This window comes from Egretta garzetta, unplaced genomic scaffold (genome assembly GCF_000687185.1).
Source record: "Egretta garzetta isolate BGI_Z169 unplaced genomic scaffold, ASM68718v1 scaffold709, whole genome shotgun sequence".
NCBI lineage: Eukaryota > Metazoa > Chordata > Aves > Pelecaniformes > Ardeidae > Egretta > Egretta garzetta.
Window position 1 is genome coordinate 22,075 of NW_009260807.1, and position 22,533 is coordinate 44,607.

Consider the following 22,533-nt stretch of genomic DNA (forward strand, 5'->3'; position numbering starts at 1 on the left):
ATGGTGATGCTGATCCCTGCCCCTGTTACACAGGGAAACCTCCTCAGATGTAAGGTTTATGGCTCCCCTGTATACCCAAAAGAAAGCCTCTGGACACCTCCATCTCTGCTTTTTCTGTGTGCAAGGGAGAAGAACAAATCAGTCCTTCATCCTTCTGCTCCTGGGCAAACCTCAGGGTGAGCGGAGAGGCAGAACAGAGACTATCATCGTCTCTGTAAAACCCATCTTGAGGCAGGGAGGGAGCTAAGGATGAAAATGAGTGTGGTACTTGCCCTCCTCTTTTTGACTTGCCCTCTCATGCAATGAGAGGATAGACTGCAAGCTCTGGGCTTGGGCTGCATGAGGTACCATGCACGCCTGCTCCCAGGGTACTGTGGTGTTTGAGTGACCCTGGCATTTTCTGGTATGCAAAAGCCCTGGGAGGAGCGGCAGAACAGGAATTAAAATATCAGTGCTAGCACAGCAATCCAGGAGGCTAAGGGCAGCCGTGACATCCGGGAAAGGCAATAAACAGATAACAGCAAGGAACCGGCAGCTTCTGGGTGGAGCAGTGACGACACCAAGGCCACACCACAGATAAGGCCACCAGGCAGATGTGGAGCAAGAGCAATGTGATGCAACATGGCTTGGCTTCCTGTCATCTGTGCCCAGCCAGATGGAAAGTCTGCAAACAGTGCCACGGCCACCCGGGAGGCAAAGGCGTCATAAGGACTCATGATGCAATGAGAGATCCCAGGCAGGCATCATGGGCACAGGCTGGTGGGTACCAGTGAGTGTGTGGGAACAAATACAAGGGTAGGGGACACCCCGCGGGGGAACAAGCGTGAGATCGGGTTTGGAAGTAGAAATCTCCTTCCTCGTCACTGTTGTCTCCAGCAGAGCTTCTCTGCCTTGCTGGCAGTGAGTGAGATGAAGTCTCTAGCTCTGCAGGCAAGCCCAGGACCTTCATACCTGCCCCTCCTGCCCTCCTTGGAGGGCTGCAGCCGGCAGGGGTGCGGGGAGGAGGCAGCAGAGCCAGCACCCTTGTTCCTGCCCCAGGAGAAGCCAGAGGCGAGTCCACGGGCAGCCCTAGATGTGGGGGATGGGGTGGAGTTCCCCCATGTGCTGCTGGGAGCCAGGGACCCACCAGGGACAGCAGAAGGGTCCCCCACTTTGTGATACCAGCAGTGCAGAGGAGGAAAGCCCGGGCTCAAATGTGTGACTGTCTCAGACATAGCTGGAGCTCTGTGGCCAATGTGCAGGCAAGCAGCCACCAGAAAACATCCTGTCCCACCAGAGGAAGAATTTCCCCACGTCCTCTTTGAGGGGGACAGAAAGCAGGACTTTCATCAGGGGCTGCAAGCCTGGGCTTGAGAAAAAAAGCATGGAAAAGACAAAAACAGTTTGTAAGAGGTGATTTCCCCTTTGTCATCTCTTAGCATGTCATTTTAACTTGCTCTGTGAAGGCAGCGGCATTTGAATACCACTGAGGAACCAGGTGGAGGAAGATCAAGCCTCATATTGACCAACAGCTTTTCCCCAGCACCACATGACCTGCTGCCTCTGGCACCAAGGGGATGTGGACTTTTCCTGCCATTCTCCACCCAAGGAGAGCAATCCTAGCTGCACAGCCTCAGCCCATCACTCCCGTGTTGCCACCAGTATGACCCAAAGAGCCAGGCCATGCTTGGGGCCAGCACAGCATTGTTATCCAGAGCAGTGACACTGGAGGCATTACCATCAGGTGGTAGTAAGAATGTTGAAGAAGACCATAAAGGCCCATGATAGCCCTCATCTGGGGCTGTGCTGAGTGTTGGTGTGAGAACAGTTTGCAAGAGGTAGCCCTATGTTGTCCACATAGTTGAGTTTGGCTGGGACCAGATTTGCAAGGTGAGTGCCTCAGGAACTGTATCTGCTTGTGCCAGAAAGTGAGATCTGCTGTGTCCCCAGGACCCAACATGGTGATGGCAGGGCCCTCCAGGGCTCTCCCACCAAACCTCATCCACAGCAGGGCTTGGTCAGGGCATCCGTGGCTTTGTACACAGCCCACCAAAGATGGAGATCTCCCACCTCCCTGCTGGTCTGGGTTCCTCACCCTCCAGGGTAAGGTTTCTTTCCTAACTGCCAACCTGAACATCTCAGGGCTGCAGTTTGTGCCTGTTGCTTTCATTCTGTCATCTGGCACTACCAAGAAGTTGGCTCCATCAGCTGCCCTTCCAGCAGTTGTAGGCTGCTATCAGATCCCCCCTTGGCCTCCCCTGTACTAGACTAAACAAGCCCAATGGGCCCCCATGTGCCTCGGGAACAACTGCTAACGCAGTTAAATATTTACTTTAGTTGAGGGATTTCCAAAGTGGAATAATAATAAAAGCCAAAGGTTATTGAACTGTGTAAACTTCCTGAAGAGGGAATATAAAACATGTGCACAGCCACCTCGGCAGAGTAGAGGAATGGTTCTGCAAGGGGAACCCTGAATTGGTCACCTTCCCCCCTCCCAAAACCTGTTCACACCCCTGCTGATTTCAGTGGAAGGACCTCCCAAGGGCAAGGATGAAAGCAGCCTCATGCAAGGCCTGCGTGCCTCTGGCCATGGAGGATGCTCACCAAGCCGTTCCCTCTTGAGTCAGCCGGCTGGGACCAGCGTGTACCTTCCTAAGCCTCAGGTGACACTGTGGGGAAGAAATGTCCTGAGCACGGTCATGGTCAGCTCCTCAGCAAGTGCAAACGTGCATGCTGTGGGTGCCTGGAGCTCTCCCAGCCCACTGGTCATTTCTGTAGGACACCTACCCCCTGCCAGCACCTCCCATCCCGTCCCAGGGTGGAGGCCTTCTGGTTTTTGGTCAATAGTAGCCTTCAGCTATGACACCAACTTTCCATCCAGTGGTCCTGTTTTCCATCCTTCACCTTTCACCAATTGATTTTGACTCACCAAAGGGAGGTGGGGACAGATGTGGAAAATTCAGCTTCTCAGAAAGAGGCAGTGAGGATGGTCATATGGATGTCATTGTGAGGCCACTCTCCATAATCTTTGGGAAGTCGTGGAGATTGGGGGATGTTCTAGAGGACTGGAGGAAGGCAAAGGTTACCCCTATCTATAAGAAGGGCTCAAGGGAGATACAGGAAATTATAGGCCCATCAGTCTTACTTCAGTCCCCGGGAAAGTTATGGAGCAAATCCTGGTGGGGGCTATTGCAAGTCAAATGAACCACGTGATTGGGAAAAGCCAACATGGCTTTACTAAGGGTAGATTGTGCTTGACAAATGTGGTGGCCTTCTACAATCAAGTGACCTGCTCAGTTGACATGGGGCAAGTGGTGGACATTGTCTACATTCTCCAAGGCTTTTGATACTGTTCCCCATGGCCTCCTCCTGGAGAAATTGATGTGTTATGGCCTAGACAAGTGGTCTGTGTGGTGGGTGGGGAATTGGCTGGCAGGCCACACTCAAAGGGTGGTGGTAAATAGCTCTTTTTCTAACTGGCAACCCGTCACAAGTGGGGTCCCCCAGGGGTCGATATTGGGCCCAATGTTATTCAATATCTTCATAAGTGATCTGGATGATGGGATCGAGTGTAGCCTGATGAAGTTTGCAGACGACACCAAATTGAGTGGGGAAGTGACACCAAATTGAGTGGGGAAGTAGACACTCCGGGAAAGCCACCCTGAAGGAAGATCTGGATAGGCTGGAAGAGTGGGCTAGCAAGGTTTATGAAGTTCAACACTGACAAGTGTAAGGTCTTGCACCTGGGAAAACACAATCCAGGAGTGCACCACAGGCTGGGATCCACCCAGCTGGTGAGCAGCTCTGTGGAAAGGGACCTGAGGGCCCTGGTGGACAGGAAGCTCAATATGAGTGCTGCTGCGGCCAAGAAGATGCTGGGTTGCATCAAAAAAGGCATCACCAGCAGAGATAAAGAAGTCATTATCCCACTCTACTCAGTGCTTGTCAGGCCACATCTGGAATACTGTGTTACAGTTCCGGTCCCTGCTATACAAAAAAGAGGTGAACAGGCTGGAGGGGGTCCAGAGAAGGGCCACCAAGATAATCAAAGGACTGGGAAGCCTGCCATATGAGGACAGGCTGAGAGAACTGGGTTTAGCTCAGCCTGAGGAGATTCTGACTGAACATGACAAGAGGAAAATTTTTCACCATGAGAACAGTCAACCATTGGAATAATCTCCCCAGGGGAGTGGTTGACTCCGCCACACTGGACACTTTCAAGACGGAGCTGGACAGGGTGCTGGGCCATCTTGTCTAGACCGTGCTCTTGCCTAGAAAGGTTGGACCAGATGATCCTTGAGGTCCCTTCCAACCTGGTATTCTATGATTCTGCGATTCTACGATTCTATGAACCCAATTGGAGATACCTGTCACATATGAAGAACAGCAGCTGCAAAGCTTGAGGGCTGGTTCAGGTGAGATATATCCAGTGGTAAGCTGGCTGGCTGGAGTGGAGTGGCAGACTAGAGAGCCAAACCAGACTAGAGAGCAAAGGGATTGTAAAGCGGCCCCCAGTGCTGGCACCTGCAGCTGGTAAGTGGCACAGGGGTGGCTTATCAGCTGCACGAGAGCACCAAAGTGATCCCTCTGGGTGCACAGTCCAGTTGTTCCCAGCGCAGATCAAACACTGCTCAAAATGCTGCTGCTTTTCCCAGCACTGCTGAGATAAGCCAGTGCCCTCCCCTATAAAGGCAGCCATGAACCGAGCGAGGTGCACGAGCGTGTGCACCTGAACTGACCATGCCTGCGAGGGAGCTGGTGGTGGTGGTGGCACTGGTGACTCTCGTCACTGCTGTCGGTAAGCCTGCTCTGCTGCCAGCAGCCAGCTCTTTGGTGGTGGGCTGGGAACCATGGAGGGACCAAAAATGGGTGGGAGGGCAGAAAGACCCAGAAACTCCGGTTTGGAGAGAAGGTGGGGAGGGCAAGCAAACACAGCAGCAACACAGTGGGGAAGGACTGGGACACACCGTGTATTATTAGCAGTTTGGGAAAGGGTTACGGGCTGGTTTGGTGGCCATATTGCATTGGGAGAGGGACGGGACAGGGGTCAGCCTGTGATGCGAATGGGAACCAGGGTCTGGGAGGACAGGAGTACACTGAGGTGGTAGCTACTGTTATTCCTGCCTCCAAGAAGATCTGCAAGCCTTTGCAAGAGCACTACATGCTCAGAATACTCAGGTGGGAAGCAGTTCTTTGTAGGCTCTGGGAAACTGGTGCTACCTAGGTGCAGGTAGTGGTGGTTCTGCAGCAGCCCGAGTGTTAGCCCTCACACTCCCAGGACATTCGTGCACCACACAGACAGGCTGTGAACTGTCGCTGCGGCTCTGCCTGACTGCAGAAAAGGAACCCACCACATGCAGCTTTCCCTGGGGATGGCTGTTGTCCAGCTGTGCAACGTCACCCAGCCTCAGCCCCCTGAAGATGCCCCACGTCCCCCTGCAGCACTGCATGGGTTCACATTTCCTGGGATGTGTTGGATGCTCTGTGGGGCTCCTGGTCCAGAGACTGGGAGAGAGAGCTGTCAGGAGAGGGATTAAGGGGTGGGAACAGGCATTCCCAGCTTTGTCCCACATGGCTCAGCTGCCAATGGAGCCTGTGCACCGTGCTGCTGGGACGGTGCGGGGGTGGCATGCAGCAAGCTGATCGCCCCCTCACGAAAACCACACAACTGATCTGGGTCCTGAGCAGGCCCTGCACAACCCTGCCTTCCCTTTGGTTTGGATGTGACCCTCTGTCGAAGCCTTCTGCTCCTGCCGCCGGTCACAGGCATGCCACGCTCACGGGTCTCTCCTCTGTTCCAGGGGCAGAGCTGAATGAAGGGAATGGCCTGAGAAGGGTAAGAAGTTTCTGGTTTTCCTTGTTCATGGCCTGAGATGGGATTTAGTGCTTGGCGTACTTGGGAGAAAGGCTGCTCCCAGAAATCATCCCCAGCCTCATAGGTATTGGTGCTTCAGCATCAAACATGCACCAAAGCCCAGGTTTGTGAGTCCCACTGAGGGATGTGGTGGCCTCTGCTCCCCGCTTTCCCACTGTGTGTTCACACCATGAACATGTCCAGGGCAGAGGGAACCAGGTCACCAGTGACACTTGCTCCTGCCCAGATGCTGTGGGAGGAGGAGAGGGTGCTGCTGGCCCTGAAACGTGTGCTATGGTTTCTCCTTTCCAGCCAGTGTGTGGAGACATGGTTGAGTTGCAGGCCTGCCCCCTCCTGCACTTGCCTGTCTGTGGGACCGACGGGAACACCTATGCCAATGAATGCCAGCTCTGTGTGCAGCAAATGTAAGCTCATGCCCTTGGCAGAGACCTCCAAGGGTCTAATTTTGGCCAGTCTGAAACTGGGTGCTTGTGGCATACCATCATGAGGGACAGGAGGCACGCATGTTCCTGCCAGCAAAGTGGAAGAGGAATTTTTCATGTCAGCTGAGCCAGGTGCTGGGCTGTGAAGCCTGTGAGCTTCACCCTCCTGTGCTGGCAGTGCCTGTGGATAGTGCCTGTGCCCCCAGCCCTTGCCTGCAGGTTCCTGCCCCATCCCTGGCACCACATTCAGTGACTACCGTGCAGCTGCAGGCTGAGGGATTTAGCTCATTGTGTTGGCAGTGGACTAATCCCACAGAAGAGCTGAGTATTCATCCATTGGATCAGCTTGCTCAATCAGACCACCCTGTGCCTGCATGATCAGCAGATCCAGAAGGTGAAGTCAGGAATCCGCAGCCAGGACACCCTCCAACATGAGTGCCTGCAAGCTGGCAACAAACCAGATGCTCCGTAGAGGGTGGGGGAAGGTCCCACGGTCTGTGCTGCCTGCAATTAGAAAAGGAAGAGTTGAACTTAGACAGGCAAAAAGGCCGACTAGGCATCTAGTCCAGACAGTCAAATAGCACCAGTAAGTCCTTCAAAGGGACCTCTGCGAATGCAGATGCCCAGTTATGTGCCTCATGGCTGTTTTGGCAGAACTTCACACTAAAGGTGCCACCATAAACTTGAGGACTAAGGGCAAGAGGGACCTCATGAGAAGCACAAGGGTTGCTTTGGGGCAGTGATTTTTACCCAGGTTGGGAAGTGACTGAGCAGGGGTTTCTGCCAGAAAGGGACTGAGGGTGAAAATCAGGTTGAACACAGGTCGGCAGTACACTTGCATGGCAAATAACACAAAATGTGTGCTGGGCTGCAGGAGGAGGGGGGTGACCAGCTTGTGAAGGGAAGCTGCAAGGAGGTGTGGAGGAGCTGTGTCCAGATGGTCTGGGAAGGGGAGGCTTGGGGGGATCTAGCAGCAGCATATGCTTGCAAATGGGATGGAGCCACACTCTTCTTGGTGGTAGCAGGAGATGCAATGCAGGGCAACAGCCACAAGCAGCAGCCCCAGAGGGTGCAGGTTGGACATGGGGTAAACCCTTTCCCCAAGAGGGTGGTGCACTAGGGAGGCGGGGATGTGTGTTCTCCATCCTTAGGGAGGGGTGTCTAGGGCTTAGGCAGAGCCATGGCCACCATAACCTCACGCTGGGACAGCCTTGCTGCAAGCAGGTTGGGCTGGAGACACACCACCAGTGCTGCATGGCCAGGGAGGGGACACCTGTGGGCCAGGATGACTTGCAGTCACCTCAGCTTTTCAGACAGCAAAAGGAGCAAGCCAATTTTATCATAGTCAGCTTCATTCCATGGGCTGGATGGGAGCCAAAGTATGACTTAGGGAGTATTTTTTTGAGCTCTAACTCTTTTTTCCTATATTATTCTAGGAAAACCAGGCAAGACATACGGATTTTGAAAGATGGGGTGTGTCAAGATATCTGAGCTTTCTGGTAGCTTTTCTGAGCCTAGAAGCAGGTGATTAATTGATCCTGTGTGCTTTGTGCTGATTGCACATTTAAATTAGCAATGGTGAATAATAAAATGACATGCACAATCTTATCTCAACAACACTTTTTTATGCAAAGCTGAGAGAAAACAGCACAAGCCATTTCCCACAAAGGGCTACTGAAAGCATACAGTCAAAACATTAATATCAAATGCACATCACAAACCAGGGCTCTGTGCTGCATTATTTCACCCACGTTCCTGTGAGAAAGGCCATGTGGGAGTAGCAAGAAACACACAGATCCCGGGGAAGAAGGTGCTGAACAAGTGCAGTTTTTTTTTCTGTAGGAGGCAATTTAGCAAAGGGAAAGTAAAGTTTCTTCAGTGTGGGAGAAGATAACTCCCTGGCTCCCTACTAAACACCACGGCTTCCAGAGTTGATATAAAGTGAAAACCGTAATATCTGCACTTCTCCTCTTAGGTGTTATTCAGCTTTTATCTAAGAGCTTTTCACAACAGGAATCGGCCCAGACTACACATGGGAGCATGGGAAATGTTCAGGGATCTCTGCTCCAGCACTGGAGAGCAACCTCCAAACTGAAATAACTACCCAGAAATGCTCTCTGGGAACTGGAGGTTCCCAGCTGGTTGCCAAATTTCAGGTCTAGGTTGCTCCTGGTGTCAGGACCATCTTTGGGACTGTGGCAGGGCACAACCAAGGTAACACTGTAAGTGTGCATCAGCAGTCCCTGGGGCTCCCTCTGCATGTTCGCCTCCCACTTCTACCAGATGGGACACAACTCACCTTTCATGAAATATCTGCAATGAGGTGGTACAAGTTGGGTATGCCCTTTGCTTGCAGTGGCAGAGATCAGAGGGCACTGGCTAATCCAGGACTTGCCTCCTGAATTCACTTCAGTGCTGCATCAGCAGTTGTGTTTCTACAGAATGACTGTCTGAGATTCCTGATCAGCTTTTTCCTCTGAAAAGTGCTTCAGTGTGAACTGATACGCACCAAGGGCAGGCCTGTGCTCACCCACAGGGATCATGCTGGTCTGACTTTGCTACTCTACTCACCTGACTCATTTTGCAGGCATCTGGGTAAGGGTCCGGGATGCACTGTATGGTCAAGCGAGCTCCCTGAAGTCAGTGACCACCTTGTGAATCCGGGAGCTGTGTCAGTGTCATGGCCACTGTGCTTTGCCAGCTGGTCACATAACCCATCCCCACGCACCTCTCCCAGTTCTGCACCTTCCTGGAACCACCAGGTGGGACACCACAGCACCGTAATGCACGACAAAGCCATTGCTGATAGATTTAATGTGGCAGCTCAAAATAGTATTGAGGAGGATAAAACAGCCATGCTTGGTCAGATGAGAGATCCCCCTGACCTGGCTTCCACTGTCTTCTGGCCCAGAGATGGCTGCTGTAATTAAAAGCTTTTCTCTCGTTAAAAGCTCTTCCCCAGGCTGAAAAGTCCTAGCCTTGCTAGTTGCTCAGAGTTGTCCAGAGCTTTAATTGTCTCTGTTTTCCTTCCCTGGACCCTTTCCACTGGTGCAGAGGAGTGGGCACAGCTTGCCCACCTGCCCCCAGCTGCTGCTATTACACCTTCTGTTCGTTTGTCCTGGGGCTCTGCAAGCCCATTCGCCCCCTACCAGTCCTCAGGTAGTGAGGGAGAAGTGGTCTGGCTGTGTGTTGCTGTCTTGCCTTCTGTGCAGACCTCCAGATGGTGTCTCCCCTGCACCACGGGGAAGGGCTTTGGTGGGGTTATCACCCCCAAAACATTTCCATGGTAAACAACACAAATGCATTGCTCGTCTCCCCTAGGGTTTTCTGCTCCTGCTGCTGCCAACCCAGCTGCAGGCAGGATGTATTTGGCCAGCTCCGTCCCAGCTCTCTGCCAGGGCTGAGGGGAAGGTTATGCCCAGCATAGCATGGTCGATAACTGGGACCCCTTCTCCCCAGGGTGAGGGCACCGGCACCTCAGCCCCACACAGCAGCTCGAGCCGTGCAGGCAGAGTGGCTGCAGCCCATCGCTGTGTATCCCCTGAGAGCCATCGCTATTTATTTGCAGAGGCTAGGAAAAAACAACACAGACAATTTGGGGGCTCTTCTGAAGAGGGAAACTGCATGCCTCCAGCACAACGGGGAGTGTTTATTCAGAAACTGCAGAGCTGAGGGCCAGACCTGCAAGGTCAAGGTGTGGGCGGCCTCAGGGCACGGTCAGCACTGACTCTACACAGAGTGAATTCAGAGATACCTGTCCTCCCCAGGAACTGGTGGACTTGCCTGTTTATTTCACATGGCTGAAGTAGCAGACTGAGGGGAGGCGAAGGGAATGACTCAGGGGCCGGTGCAGGATGGCTAGGTCCAGACTGGTGCAGAGACCCTGGCGGATCTGTATCTGGCAAGGTCAGGCAAGACTTGGGAGGCAGCTGGTGGACAGCAAGACGCCTGCAATGCACTGGTCTGTGGCAGGGGGTACACACATGGATTTGCAGTTTTGCATACAGTTTTGCCTGTTGAATTTATCCGTTTCCCACCTTTTCATATTTCAGTCAAGGCAGGGGAGGAAGGGATCACCTGCTTTCACAGGCACCATACATCATCACATGGAGCTACCAGTAGTCCTGCTCCCAGAGAAGCATGTTGTAACCAGGCAAGTTGCCCCCAAACCTGCCTCAAGTCAGGGAGTGAAGGACAAGCCTGAAAATTGCTTCTCTGTTATTGTCATACAAAGCAGAACTGGAGGAAATGTCCTGACACCCTGCTGGAGTGACAGTGGTGTAGCTCCTCCAGCTGCCCATGTTGATCCCCTAGATAACCTTGGGTTCAGGGCTGTGTCCCTGACTGCAGGGAGGGATAGGCAGGTCTCTGGATATTGCCTCGCAATAGCAATGCCAGACGGGTGTAAACAGAGATAGCATTGCTGCTTGTGAAGAGCTTTGAATTTATACATAGATCCAAAGCCTGGTGTGGCTGTGTCTGCAGTGACAGCAGTCCCAACAGTACCAGGAGACAGGGCCGGTGGCAGGATCCAGCCCTAGGTCCAGCTGTCCCTTGGACAAAGCATTCCCAGGGCTTTTGGGTAGTGAAAGCCATGTAGGGGACCAGCATGGTGAGATGTACCCAAGCTTGGGGGTGCTCCCCTACCGAGCAGCTCCAGTGACACACAAGGAGTCTGTGACTTGGGAGCTGCTCGGGTTGCTAGACACCTGGTTGAGCTCCTCCAGGTCCTCACCTAGGAAACTGGATGCATCAGTGAAGGCGGCCCAGGGCTAGCTGAACTGAAATGTGGAGAGAAAAGGGAGGGCAGCAGTGCCTGGCACTCTGTAAAGTGTCCAGCTGCAACAGCTCATGCAACTGTCCAGAAAGTTTAACCTACTTGCCCAAATTCACCCACAGCAAAGGGGATGCAGCTTTGGCCACATCTGCTATGGAGCTCTGCTGGAGAAGAGTCTGCTGTATTGCTGGTGCTGGTGGGGGACAGGGAAGCAACACCAGGCTCTAAAACAAGTCCAGTGTCCCTGGCATTGCGGGCGAGTTTCTGCCTCTCAGTCCCTCTACTTTAAAGCAAAGACAGCTCAAAGCTAGGCAGTGGAGTCTGTAATTTCCACACTGCTATCCATCACCAAAGCCTTCCCATGGCATAATAAAATCACTTCCTTTGGATTTAAAGTAATTCACACACAAAGCCAAATCTTTACAGGGATGTCAGTCCTGAGAGATGCAAACACAGGCTCTGTGAGATTTTAAAGCCCATCTATTCCATTAACCATCTCTAAAGACTTTGAGGGCACGACGACTCCTTCTTTTACAAAAGTTCTTTACAAATTGTTGGTTTCTACCCAGCTAGAAAGTGGCTGGAATGCAGAAACACTCAGAGTACCAGCTCCACAGTGTCATATGGCAATGTTTTGCTGCGTCAAGAGTGATTTATCAGACCTCACCAGGCTTTGGAGCGACTGAGGAGATGTGGGGTGTGAGAAGCTGAGTTAGCCACAGTCTGAGCATTCACCCAGTTCCCATGGAGCACTGAAACACCCGGGGATTTCCACCCTTTCTTCCATGTGTCATGCCACCTGCAAGCAGCCCAGAATATACGAAGCTCTTTGTGAGAGCCCTTCCAGATGTGATGTCCCTCAACGAACAGACATACAGAATCATAGAATAGAATCATTTAGGTTAGAAAACACCTTTAAGATCATCAAGTCCAACCGTTAACTTAACATTGCCAAGTCCACCACTAAACCATGTCCCTAAGCACCACATCTACCCATCTTTTAAATTCCTCCAGGGCTGGGGACTCAACCACACCCTTGGGCATCTTGTGCAAATGCTTGACAACCTTTTGGTGAAGAAATTTTTCCTAAAATCTAATCTAAACCTCCCTTGGCACAACTTGAGGTCATGTCCCTTCATCTTATCGCTTTTTTTTTTTTACTTGGCAGAAGAGACCAACACCCACCTCATTACACCCTCCTGTCAGGTCATTGTAGGGAGCAGTAAGGTCTCCCCTCAGCTTCCTCTTCTCCAGTCTGAACTACCCCAGTCCCTTCAGCTGTTCCTCACGGGACTTGTGCTCCAGACACCTCATGAGCTTCCTTGCCCTGCTTTGGATGCCCTCCAGCACCTCAATGATTTTCCTGTCATGAGGGGCCCAAAACTGAACACAGTATTCAAGTTGTGATATGTTTTCCTCCTCCCCAAGCACTGCCATTACATGGTAGATCATCCTGCAAGATAGAGTTTTCAGGACATCTGTGTGAGGCAGGGTGACACCCAGGGCTGTGCAGCATTACACAGTGCTGGAATGTGGACACCCTCACCAGCATGGGACACCTGGTCTTCACTTGTGACTGAGCTACAAGAAACTCCCCCTGTGAATGACTTGGAAGCCTCACATCTCTTTATGCCATCCATGCTCCTGGCCCATCCTCCCGTATCAGAGCCTTCCCATATCTGCTCTGCTCCCACCACCCTGCTGCTTCTTTTGGGGCTGTTAAACCTGCCCCACCTATCTGGAGGTACCATGTAATCTGCAGTGGACACAGAGGAGGATCCCTAGAGCTAAGTGGTAACTCAAGGGATAAACAGAAAGGGAGCAGAGATGCCCATGGAACCCCAGGTTACAACTTAAGAACACACACACCCCCCAAAATTTCAAACTCTGGAGCTTCCAGGGACCTAGAGAGAGAACTTGCAGAGAACAAAGGCTGTACATTAAAAAAAAACACCAAAAGCCTGGCAAGAACTGGAGGCAGGCCAGATCTGCTCAGCCCTGAGGAGCTGCTCTGCTCCAGGGCAAGTCTTGGGACTGTGCAATGAGGTGGGATCATCCCTGCTACGAAAGGCGAGCTATTCACAGAAGACCTGGGGGTAGACACATTGTCAAGTTCTTCTACCAACCTTGGAGCCACTTTGAATTCATTTGGGGAGGAGGGGGGGAAGTGTGTTAAGCACACTAGCACCTCACCAGAGGTGGTCTCATAAGCAGTTGAGTATCTCATGGAGAAAAGTGCTGGTAGAAGCTGAATCCTAAATATTCTGGCACCAAGTGTGTTAGAAACTGGCCAAAATGATGATGTGTCTCAGGTCCAGCAGAAATGTTATGGGCAGGTATAATCTTAAGCTTTTCTGTCTTATCCCAGCATGGGAAACTCTGAAGGCAGTTTGTGGAGGAGGCCAGGATTCCCACCTCATCTCACATGCAGGAAACCAAGGAAGACGGACCGGGGTGCCCAGCCATGAAGACTGCAGAGAAGGGAGCAGGATTGCAGGACCCACTGTACCAAGCAGAAGCTTCCCCTTCACAGCTGTACTGGTCCTGAAGATGGGTCTACAGAGGCTGCATGAGCCTGCACACTGTGAGGGTCTGGGGCTGCAACAGGTAACAAGGAGCTAGGTGCAACCACTAAGGGACATCCTCCAGTGGGAGCAAGGGACCAGCTGGGTCTTCCCACTGGTTTTACTGGGGCTGCCCATTGCGATCCTGCTTCATGAGGTAAGTGCTTTGCTCGAAGCCTTGATCCACTGGGTACTGGACCAACAAGCCTTTGGGCAGTCCCAGACACGCACAGGCCCTTGGCTGGAGTTCCGGTATGGATTCATTATTTTGCCTGGATTTCCTATGAAGGCAGTGCAGCCCTTGGGCAGGTCACATGAATTTGTCTTGGGGGTTTCCAAAGCATATGATGCCACAGCCAACCTGACCTCATGCAGCAGGCAGTCCTGCTGTGAGGGGGATTGGAGTGGAGACAGAGGTCCCTTGCCACCAGCACTGCTAGAGTCTTGTGGAAATGCCTTTCAAACAGCATACATCCCGTTTCAGACCTCACGAGGGGTCCTCAAGGGCTGACAACACCTCATTGCATCTCACTCTGGAAACCAGCAGCGAGGCAGTGCTGCACCCTGCCCTGCCGTCCTGCTTCTCTCTACTATAAAGGAGGGCATTTGAGTCACAGCTTAACAGCAGCAAGTGTAAATTTCCTATCTGAAGTGGAATTATTTGCTGTATAAAAGCACTACCATGTTTTGCAAACTACACAGTAGATCCTGGGCAGCGACTCACACACCTTCGCAGTCTGATAAGGAGAATATTATTGCCCTGCTAGTGGCCTGGCCAGATAAGATGTTCTGGGCGGGCAGTCTGCATTTTTTTCAAGCTCTCATTATGCTGCACCGGCATCTCCAGATGCCATTCCCAGGGAACTAAGCCGTTTTCTACCTAAAACTGCAAAGAGCAATGGAGAGTGTAGGCAAAGACCATGGTTATTCGGACTCTTCCCTGCCACCCTCTGCAGCCCGTGAGGAGTATGCTGTGCCAGGTAACGATGAGACCACTCCTAACTTGAGTTTTTGGAGAGAGGAGAGAATGATCTTTGTCACCAGTGGTTTCTAACAGAGGAGTTAATGTTTGGGGGATGGACGATACACATTTAACTGCAAGTATAGGTGGCTTTTTCTGTGTGGTGCTTCAGATCTCAAAGGCAGAAGCACCTATAAAGGCTTTCAACTCAGAGCGCAAAGTCCCTCAGGCCGCATCTATATATTGTCTGCAGACTGGCAATACTGTCTCATTGTTCTCTTAGCTTGATGGATTTTCTTTCTTTTCATTTCATTGCTGTATCTTTGTGTTCTCTGCTAAGTAGTTTTTCATCAGGATGCAGATGTGTTACTGTGATCTTTCCTGCCTAGTGCCAGCAGGTGACAGACAGCTTTGGAGTGGCTGTGGGAGTGCTCTCTCGGACCAGTTAGAAGTGAATGAGGGGTGTTTGCTACCTGTGCAAAACAATTTGCTTAGGGTGGGTTGGGAAGGAGACTGATTGCAAGCAGCTAAAAATGCTTTTACATCTCACAAGACATTCTGAAAGGGAAAGTTGCCTTGGCTGCAAAGTGATGTGCAAGGGATTATACACGTCAGCAGTTAAACTGAAGGCCTGTGCAGATCCTGCTACCTCCACTTGTAACCTCATCTTCCCAGGCAGCTTCCTGCCTTTTGCTATGTGGACAGTAGAGTCTTCTCCTGCTGGCTGTGCCCTGCTGCCTCTGATACTGCTTCACAATCAGGGAACAGCCTCCTGTTTGGGGGATGTCTACTCAGCTGTGCCTTGTGCAGTCCAACCGCAGGTTTTTTCGTCTCAGAGGCTGACACCATCCCTCATCATGCTGAGATGCCCCTGCCATGACTGAGAAACTCGGCTGCTGTCATGGCCTTCACATCTGTATGACATCCTGCTGTGCCCCTTCTCTTTGGCCTGGTTAGGCTGGAATTTTTTTAGTGGAGGAGCTGTCTTCTCCAGTATGGCTCTACTGTGATCAGAGCAAAAGGGGCTCCTGGAACTGCCATGCAAGAAAGAGCAATAAAAGAACAGAAAAACTAATAGCCAACAACAGGAAGTAGGATTCTTTTTTATTTTGTGGTTGTGGTGGTGGCTATTGTTATTATTAGCCAGCACTTGGAATACCACACCCAGATTTGGGCAACTCAGCACAGGAAAGGCAAAGGCACACTGGGATGAGTCCGGTGCAGGGCCACCAAGACTGCTAAAGGCTGAGCAGATGACATATGAGGACAGGCAGAGGAAACCAGGCTTGTTCAGCCAGGAAAAGAGAAGGCTGAGAGGGCGATCTCATTGCAGTCATCCTCTGCCTAGCAGGGTTTACGGAGAAGGGAGAGCCAGACTCTTTTTAGGGGTGCACAGAGAAAGCAAAAATTCTGCAAGATTATTATTAATTGTCAGAAGTGTCTTGTGTAAAGATCTATTTTGGGTAGAGGTTCGGTCCTGCTGTCAGTTTTGCTTTTTTCTGTCCTGGACCATCGTTTTTCTTCCATTTAACAGACATCTGGGATACAAGAGCTGTACTCCTAGCTCAGCCTCAGAAGGCCTTCTCACCTTGCCAGTTCTCCCAGCTGGACAAGGGATTGAGAAAATGACCATTCTTCACTGATTTGACCTAATACTTTAATGTAAGATGAGGCTTTTTGTGGAAGGAACTGGATCTGATTACATCTGGAAGGAGCAGGTCGTAGTTTTGCTTTTTCATTGCGTGGGTTTTGTTGAAACTATGAAAATCAGTGCTTTTGTGACCTCATCAGTGTATGCGTGGGAAGAGTCCCTGCTCCCTCTGGGCCCCGGGGAAGTGGTGTTGCTCCTGAGCAACGCCTTTTGTCTCAAGGGAGCAGTGTCGTGCTACTTGATCTAAGCCACAACTTTATTATCACAGGCTGGAGTCCAAGCTAGAAAATTCATGGCTGACTGGATCCGAAACCACAAAACCTATTGCCACATCATCAGGGATGTTGTCTGTTAGGGCAAAGGCATGGGGGAGGAAGTTCAGTGCTGTCTTCATCGAAGTTCAGGAATTCATTTGTCCAGGTGTAGATGGCTGAGATGTCTTTGCCTCAGGAAGCCATTTGGGACCCTTTGCAGCCAGTGAAATGAGCACAGCTTACCTTGGCCTGAGAAGGCATTGCAAGAGGGTGACTGGGACCTGGGGTTTGCCCGCTTCTCCTGGTGGCTGGAGGTAACCTGCACATCTTGCCCAAATGGTGAAGTCAGCATTGGAGCTTTCTCACGTGAGTCAAGTCTGTCTTCAGCCCTGCCATGGTCTTCCTCATAGCTGCAGACCAGCTTGAGGCTGCTTACGTGGTCTTCGTGACTGGTCTCCTCACCCCCAGCAGGTTGTACTAGGCCAGTTCTGGTCTCTGGCTGGGTCACCATCTCCTGCAGGCTCTCAGCCTAATACTCATGAGCATCTGTGTAGGGGAAAGCCTGTGCCCTCTGGCTCACTCCCTTGTCCCCCCAGACCTGTTCTTATGTTGTAGGGCTGGCTGTTCTGCAGGGGAAGGCTTTCTCCTCAGTTAGTTCATTAGACGAACATCTTAATCACAGCTCTGGCCAGTTGCAGCTATCTGGGGAAAAGGGAGCAAACACAAAAAACTATCTTGCAGCCTGCAGTGACGTCTGGCCAAAGGATTTCATGGTATCCTGGTGGCGCGGGAAGCCTGCCCTGTGCTTCCATCAGGCCCCAGGTCCCTCCAGTGCTGAGTAGGTTGGACAAGGGCCACCCCAAGGCTGCAGCAGCAGGAACAAAACTGCAGGTAGAAATTTAGAGTAGCTTTCAGTGCAGGAGCCTGGGAGCTTTTGGTGGTGCGTCATCAGATCCTACCCGCTCAGGCTGAGCTGGAAGGGCGGCGCCCAAGCAGTTTTGTATAAAGACACGCTTCATGTCAGAAAGAGCACAGACCCTTGCATCAGTGCTCTGTCACCAGGTGGGGAGGGATTGAATTGTCCCTTGGCCAGAATATCATGTTAGCACTCAATTTGTCCTTGTAGATGTCATCATCACCCGCCGCTTGAGAGACCGGGAGCTGCTCCGGAAAAGAAAGGCAGAAGCTCAAGAGAAAGACTCGATTCAGTGGGTTCTGAAGTAAATCTTGCTTATGCTCTATTGTCATTTTCTTGGTGCACTTAACCTGAGCCCAGCACCTCCATCTTTGCACGAGGACAGAGCCCAGCTGGGCCCCAGTCTTCAGTGGGGAAAGGTGACCTGCAGCCAGTAGGTGCTGAAGGTTTCAGCAGGCGTTGGGGGTTAGAGACGGATGGGGCGTGGGTTACCTAGGTGGGAGATTGGGTGGCAAGCAATCCTCAACCACAGTATAGAGCCAGGGAAAAATTTGGTCCCCAAGCTCCTGCCTCCCCAGTGCGGCCACAGGAGGCTGCCATGCGGGTCTGAGGAGGAGGGTTGCAGAAGTGCAGCTTCTGCTGCAACAGACTGGCTTGTGATTACAGCCAGGGGCCCAGCAAAGCATCTTTGGGGCAGGAGGGAAAGTCCTCTGCCCATGCCCAACTCTTCACCCCTGTGAAATCCTCTGCAGGGAGCAGAAGAGCAAAAGGCAAAGGAGAGGCAGAGGAGCCAGGAGAGGACGGGGCCGCCAGCTAGCAGTGGAGCCCAGCCTGGAGCCAGAACCAGAGCCAGCCTCCCAGCCCGACTCACAGGAGGAGGCTGAGCCAGCACCCTCCGGGCCAGCACCGCCTGAGCCAGTGCAAGAACAGCCGTCCATGCTGACCATCCAGGACCTGGTCAGTGGGATGCAACCAGGACCAGTGGAGGAGGAGCTGGTAGCCGGGTGCCAGGATCCCATGGGTGAGCTGCCGGAGAGCTGCTGGCCCTGGGGGGGCTCGGGGGGCAGTGGAGTTCTGCCTCTTGAGGGCTGTCAGCCAAGGTTGCCCACCTTATCAACCACCAGCCCATGGTACCACTAGGGCTCGGGCCCTTACCCCACCAAATTTGACTTCCCTGGTCCTAAATAGCTCCTTGTCCTATGGACACCTCTTGGTTCTGCCAAGATTCAGGTTATGGCAGAGATGCTGTGGAAAGAAGATGCGGTCTCTTGAGGCCAGGGCTGGTCAGGGAGAGCCAAAGCCTGGACACAGGCTGTCTGCAGCCCACCAGGTTTGGGGGCTGGCCCCAGCATGGGGGGGGAGGGAAAGGTGGTCACTAGGGCAAGGGGTAGGTGTCTGCAGGGGACTACCCCTTTGGGACCTGCCAGGACTGAGGCATGGAGGGCACTAAGCTGCTCTGAACAGCAGATTGCCATCTGGGCTCGGTAAGTACATTTACAGCTAACACAGCTTGGGCCAGCAGGAGTTGCTCCCAGATCTGGTGTGGTAAGAGGAGAGCACATTTACTTTAGCAGTCAGTGGGCCAAGCATGCAGGCATGCAGGTTAATTCAAACCCAGGAAAACCTAGGATCTGCTTCAGAGGAGGTGAGCATCCCCTGACCCCTGATTACTGCATTTCCAGCAATGTGTGTTCCAGGGGAGAAGAGGCCTGTCATTGCAAGGTGTGCAATGCCCTCATGCCATGGAAAACTATCATTCTGCATCTTGGAGACTGGGGCTGACTGGGGCACATCAGACCAGTCCAGCTCCCAGCCCTGAGATCTTGAAATGGGCAAGCATCAGGGCTGTGTTTGCCTCCTGCCTTTAAACCCACTGGGGCTTTACCTTCTCCCAACTCCCCTCCACTCCATGGGACTGCCGTGCCCTTTGTAAAGCAGGCAGGCCACCAGGAGCTACCTAACACCACAGACAATCGCAGGAGCCTGGCCACGGGGGCTTTAGCACGACATGGAGGGGCAATGCATGAGAGCCCCCCAATATGAAATGATCTGTCTCTTACGTGCCTTATAGGTGAAGAGGAGGTGCTGAAACCAGCAGAAGCAGAAATACCAGAAGCTTTGAATACTCCTCTGGAAAATGACCACCAGGATAACAAATACAGCACACAACTATTTTAATTTTCTGTTTGGGGATTATTTTTTAGTGTTTTGACTTCTGCCTGAAAAACTTCAACAAGTACTTGCAGAGTGATTTTAACCAGCACCTTCCTTGTGAGTAATAAAGCACACACTCTCCTGGTCACTCTGCTTCCCGTGCTTCTTTCAGGTTAGAATGAGGGGGAAGGCAGTCGCCTGCGCAAAGGCAGTCCTTCGGGAGTTGCCTGCTGCCTGCAGCTCATGATCTGCCCTCTCTGCTGGCAGGCTGTTTCACCTGGGTGGTGGTCCCACGGGGGGCTGCACGGTGCCCCACCACGCCGCAGTTTAAGCGTACAGGCCAGCATCCATCCGTGTTTCTGAAAAGCATTTCTGATTTGCTGAAATGCAAGTGGCATTTGCGAAGCTGAAACCCACCCTGTTTTTTAGCTGGCTGGAGCTGCCCGCCTTGGGCTTCTTCCTTCACCCAATAAACCCTACAGCCCCTTGTGTTATTATCTTCAGTCTGAAGGTCTTTCTCATGGTCTTTCTCTTTCCTCCCTGGTAAGCAGCTTGCTTTCCTAAAGCCTGGAAACCGTTTTGTTTTCAGTTTCTGGACAACCTCACTCTGACCTCGCTGAGCCTCTGCGTTAGGCAAACAAAAGGTGGTTGGAAACAGCTGAATGTGACAGGCTGAGACGTGGCTGAACCATGCACTTTTGTCAGGAAAACGCCATTTGGGGCAAAGACAGGGGCCACTCTGCACAGCTGCTGTGTCCCTGGCTCCCCAGGCGCGCACCCAGGATTTCTTCTGAAGCCAGGAAGGAATGAGGCATCCTCCCTCTCTTCCCACATTTCATGTCTTGCGGTCTTCTCTCCCATGCCTGACAGGGGCAGTGGGTCTCTTATGTTCCTGTAATACCCTGACATGGAGTCTTTCTCCTCTTGGGGTGGGGTGGAGGTCTCTATTGCCATTACCTGTCTTACCAAGGGCCTGTCTCCCAGGCCAGGCCCTGAGGTCACTCTTGATTTGGGGCATTTATGGATTTTTTGTGTCTGCGGTGACGTTGCTGCTGTCCCGGAGCCCTGCAGGCTCTGCGTCTCAGCAGACGTGACATCTCACCGGTGACACCAGTAACACCGTCTCTCCAGCGACAAGATGGATATCACTGGCACCCTCCCCTGCTTTGGCCCCAGGGAAATCACATGAGGGGCAAGGGCTCACAAGCACTTAGCACAGCCTCCCCACCCCGAAATCCTGGGATGACCGCTGTAGTTACATCACCACAAGCTCTAGAGCACCTGGTGGGCATAAAAGCAGAGAGCATCCAGCAGCCCCATAATCAAACAAATGCAGTCCACTCCCCGTGGGCAGCTCCTGACGGGCCGGGTCTCCCTACACAGGTGTCCTGGCACTGAGCTGGTCTCCACAAACATCTCAGCTAATGCAAGGTTTTGCTCTCCCCTTGAGTGACTGATACCGGTGGGAGCAGAGCGAGATTGCTCACCTACTGCCATGAACTATCCAAACCTCGTTCATAACCCCAAAAGTTAAGGTAAAACCTGAGGGCCTTGCGGAACCCCTGTAGCATGGAGGTAGCTGTAGCCAGAGAGGATGCTGACCCCAGACCAAAGCATTGGGTGAAGGCAGATGAGGCTGCGCTGGCCTGAAGGGGAGCCAGAGGCAGGAGGACATGTTATGGTTGAGCACCATCACAAAAGCTGTGCTGGGGTCCTCCTGCAAGTGTGGTGTCCACACCATGTTGCAAGGAGGCTGGGCCACAGGGTCTGCTGCTGCCTGGCAGGCCAGGAGCCCTGGAGGAGCCCCACACGTGCTGTGGTAGAGGCCAGCAAGAGCTGGTGGGTCTTGTCAGCTCTCCAACCCTCTGCAGTGTTGGCAGGGAGGGGGAATCAGCTGCTCTGCCCATCTCCATGCTTGCAGACATTTAGGCTCACCTGGTTCCCAGAGCTCACTAGATTTTGGGGAGAAGCAACTCCTGGGGAGGATTTAGACTCATCTCACAACCCCTGTCGGTCAAGGAGGGCACAAAACAACCATGTCCCCCTTCTCCGGTGTTGAAGTGGAGCTGTAGGAGGTAGTGAAGACCTGGCAGGGTGAGATCTCTGTGAACACAGGGCAGTGCTCATTGCTGAAACACACACGGGTGCCAGTGGTGCTGACCCTGTGCCGCGAGGGCTAGGGACCTCCCTGTGGGCAGAGGCTCGCAGGAACCAGAGACAGCACCTCTGTCCATCCCCCTGGAGATGCCTTTGGTGGCCACAAGGTCCTGGACTCACCCTGGGTACAGCACGCTCTGTCTTAGAGCTGCTGTCACTCTAACTGGCTTCTTTGGCAGCCAGTAAGAAAGGTGTGCCTGCAAGCAATAAATCTTATCGCAAAATAACCAAGGGAAAGATAGAGCCCTCCTTACCAGCACTTTCACTCGCAATCCACTGTTTCTTTCTCTGACGAGAGGACAGATAACAGAGCTGTTGCTTATACGTATGTGTTCAGGTGCAGAGCTGGATTCTTGGGAGCCCATGAGCATCCCTGAGGTAGGTCCTGCTGTCTGAATAGAGCTGGGGACGGGCTGGCAAGGGCGGCTGTATCTAGGGGAGGGAGGCTGCTGTTTTGTAGATGCAATGTGTCACCTTCTCCCTCCCTTCCCTCCTTCCTGAGCCCTGGAGAGATGTCTTTACCCAGGGCCATTAGCAGAGCGTCTAATAAAGGAAATTTTCACCCTCTGGGATGACAAGTGGGGTTGGGGTCTGTGTCTGACATGAAGGGGAACGCTGGGGGAGGTCAGAGACTTTTATTTGGCCGTAGCCTTCTTGGTGATGAAGAGCAGGTGCAGGGAGAAGGCTTCTGAGCTATGGGGCCAGCACAGGGAGTGGGGTCACTGCCTGACACAATGCTCTCCTCCTTGCTGTGCCGTACTAGTGAAAGGGCTGCGTGAGGTTCTTCCAGGACACTCTGAAACCTGAGCTATGCAAACCAAGG

The 22,533-nt window shown here is 52.5% G+C and overlaps 2 protein-coding genes across 6 annotated transcripts; both read left to right on the forward strand.

Annotated features, from left to right (window-relative positions):
- The first annotated feature begins 578 nt into the window (after positions 1 to 578).
- On the forward strand, positions 579 to 7,861 carry SPINK4 (serine peptidase inhibitor Kazal type 4). Of its 2 annotated transcripts, none has more exons than XM_035902313.1 (4): positions 579 to 2,082; positions 5,781 to 5,815; positions 6,146 to 6,258; positions 7,713 to 7,861. In XM_035902313.1, exons 1-4 carry the CDS (start codon positions 1,938 to 1,940, stop codon positions 7,765 to 7,767), a joined length of 348 nt encoding a protein of 115 aa, XP_035758206.1. In that variant the 5' UTR covers positions 579 to 1,937; the 3' UTR covers positions 7,768 to 7,861. The 2 variants fall into 2 exon arrangements, with proteins under 2 accessions (XP_035758206.1, XP_035758207.1); XM_035902314.1 differs by lacking the exon at positions 579 to 2,082 and adding an exon at positions 4,312 to 4,777.
- Positions 7,862 to 14,387: 6,526 nt separating this feature from the next.
- HEMGN (hemogen) lies at positions 14,388 to 19,701 on the forward strand. 4 transcript variants are annotated; one of them, XM_035902309.1, is made up of 4 exons: positions 14,388 to 14,597; positions 17,610 to 17,703; positions 18,152 to 18,420; positions 19,082 to 19,243. In XM_035902309.1, exons 1-4 carry the CDS (start codon positions 14,516 to 14,518, stop codon positions 19,216 to 19,218), a joined length of 582 nt encoding a protein of 193 aa, XP_035758202.1. In that variant the 5' UTR covers positions 14,388 to 14,515; the 3' UTR covers positions 19,219 to 19,243. The 4 variants fall into 4 exon arrangements, with proteins under 4 accessions (XP_035758202.1, XP_035758203.1, XP_035758204.1 ...); XM_035902310.1 differs by having other exon boundaries at positions 17,610 to 17,691; XM_035902311.1 differs by having other exon boundaries at positions 14,389 to 14,597; positions 19,097 to 19,243.
- Positions 19,702 to 22,533: the final 2,832 nt, after the last annotated feature.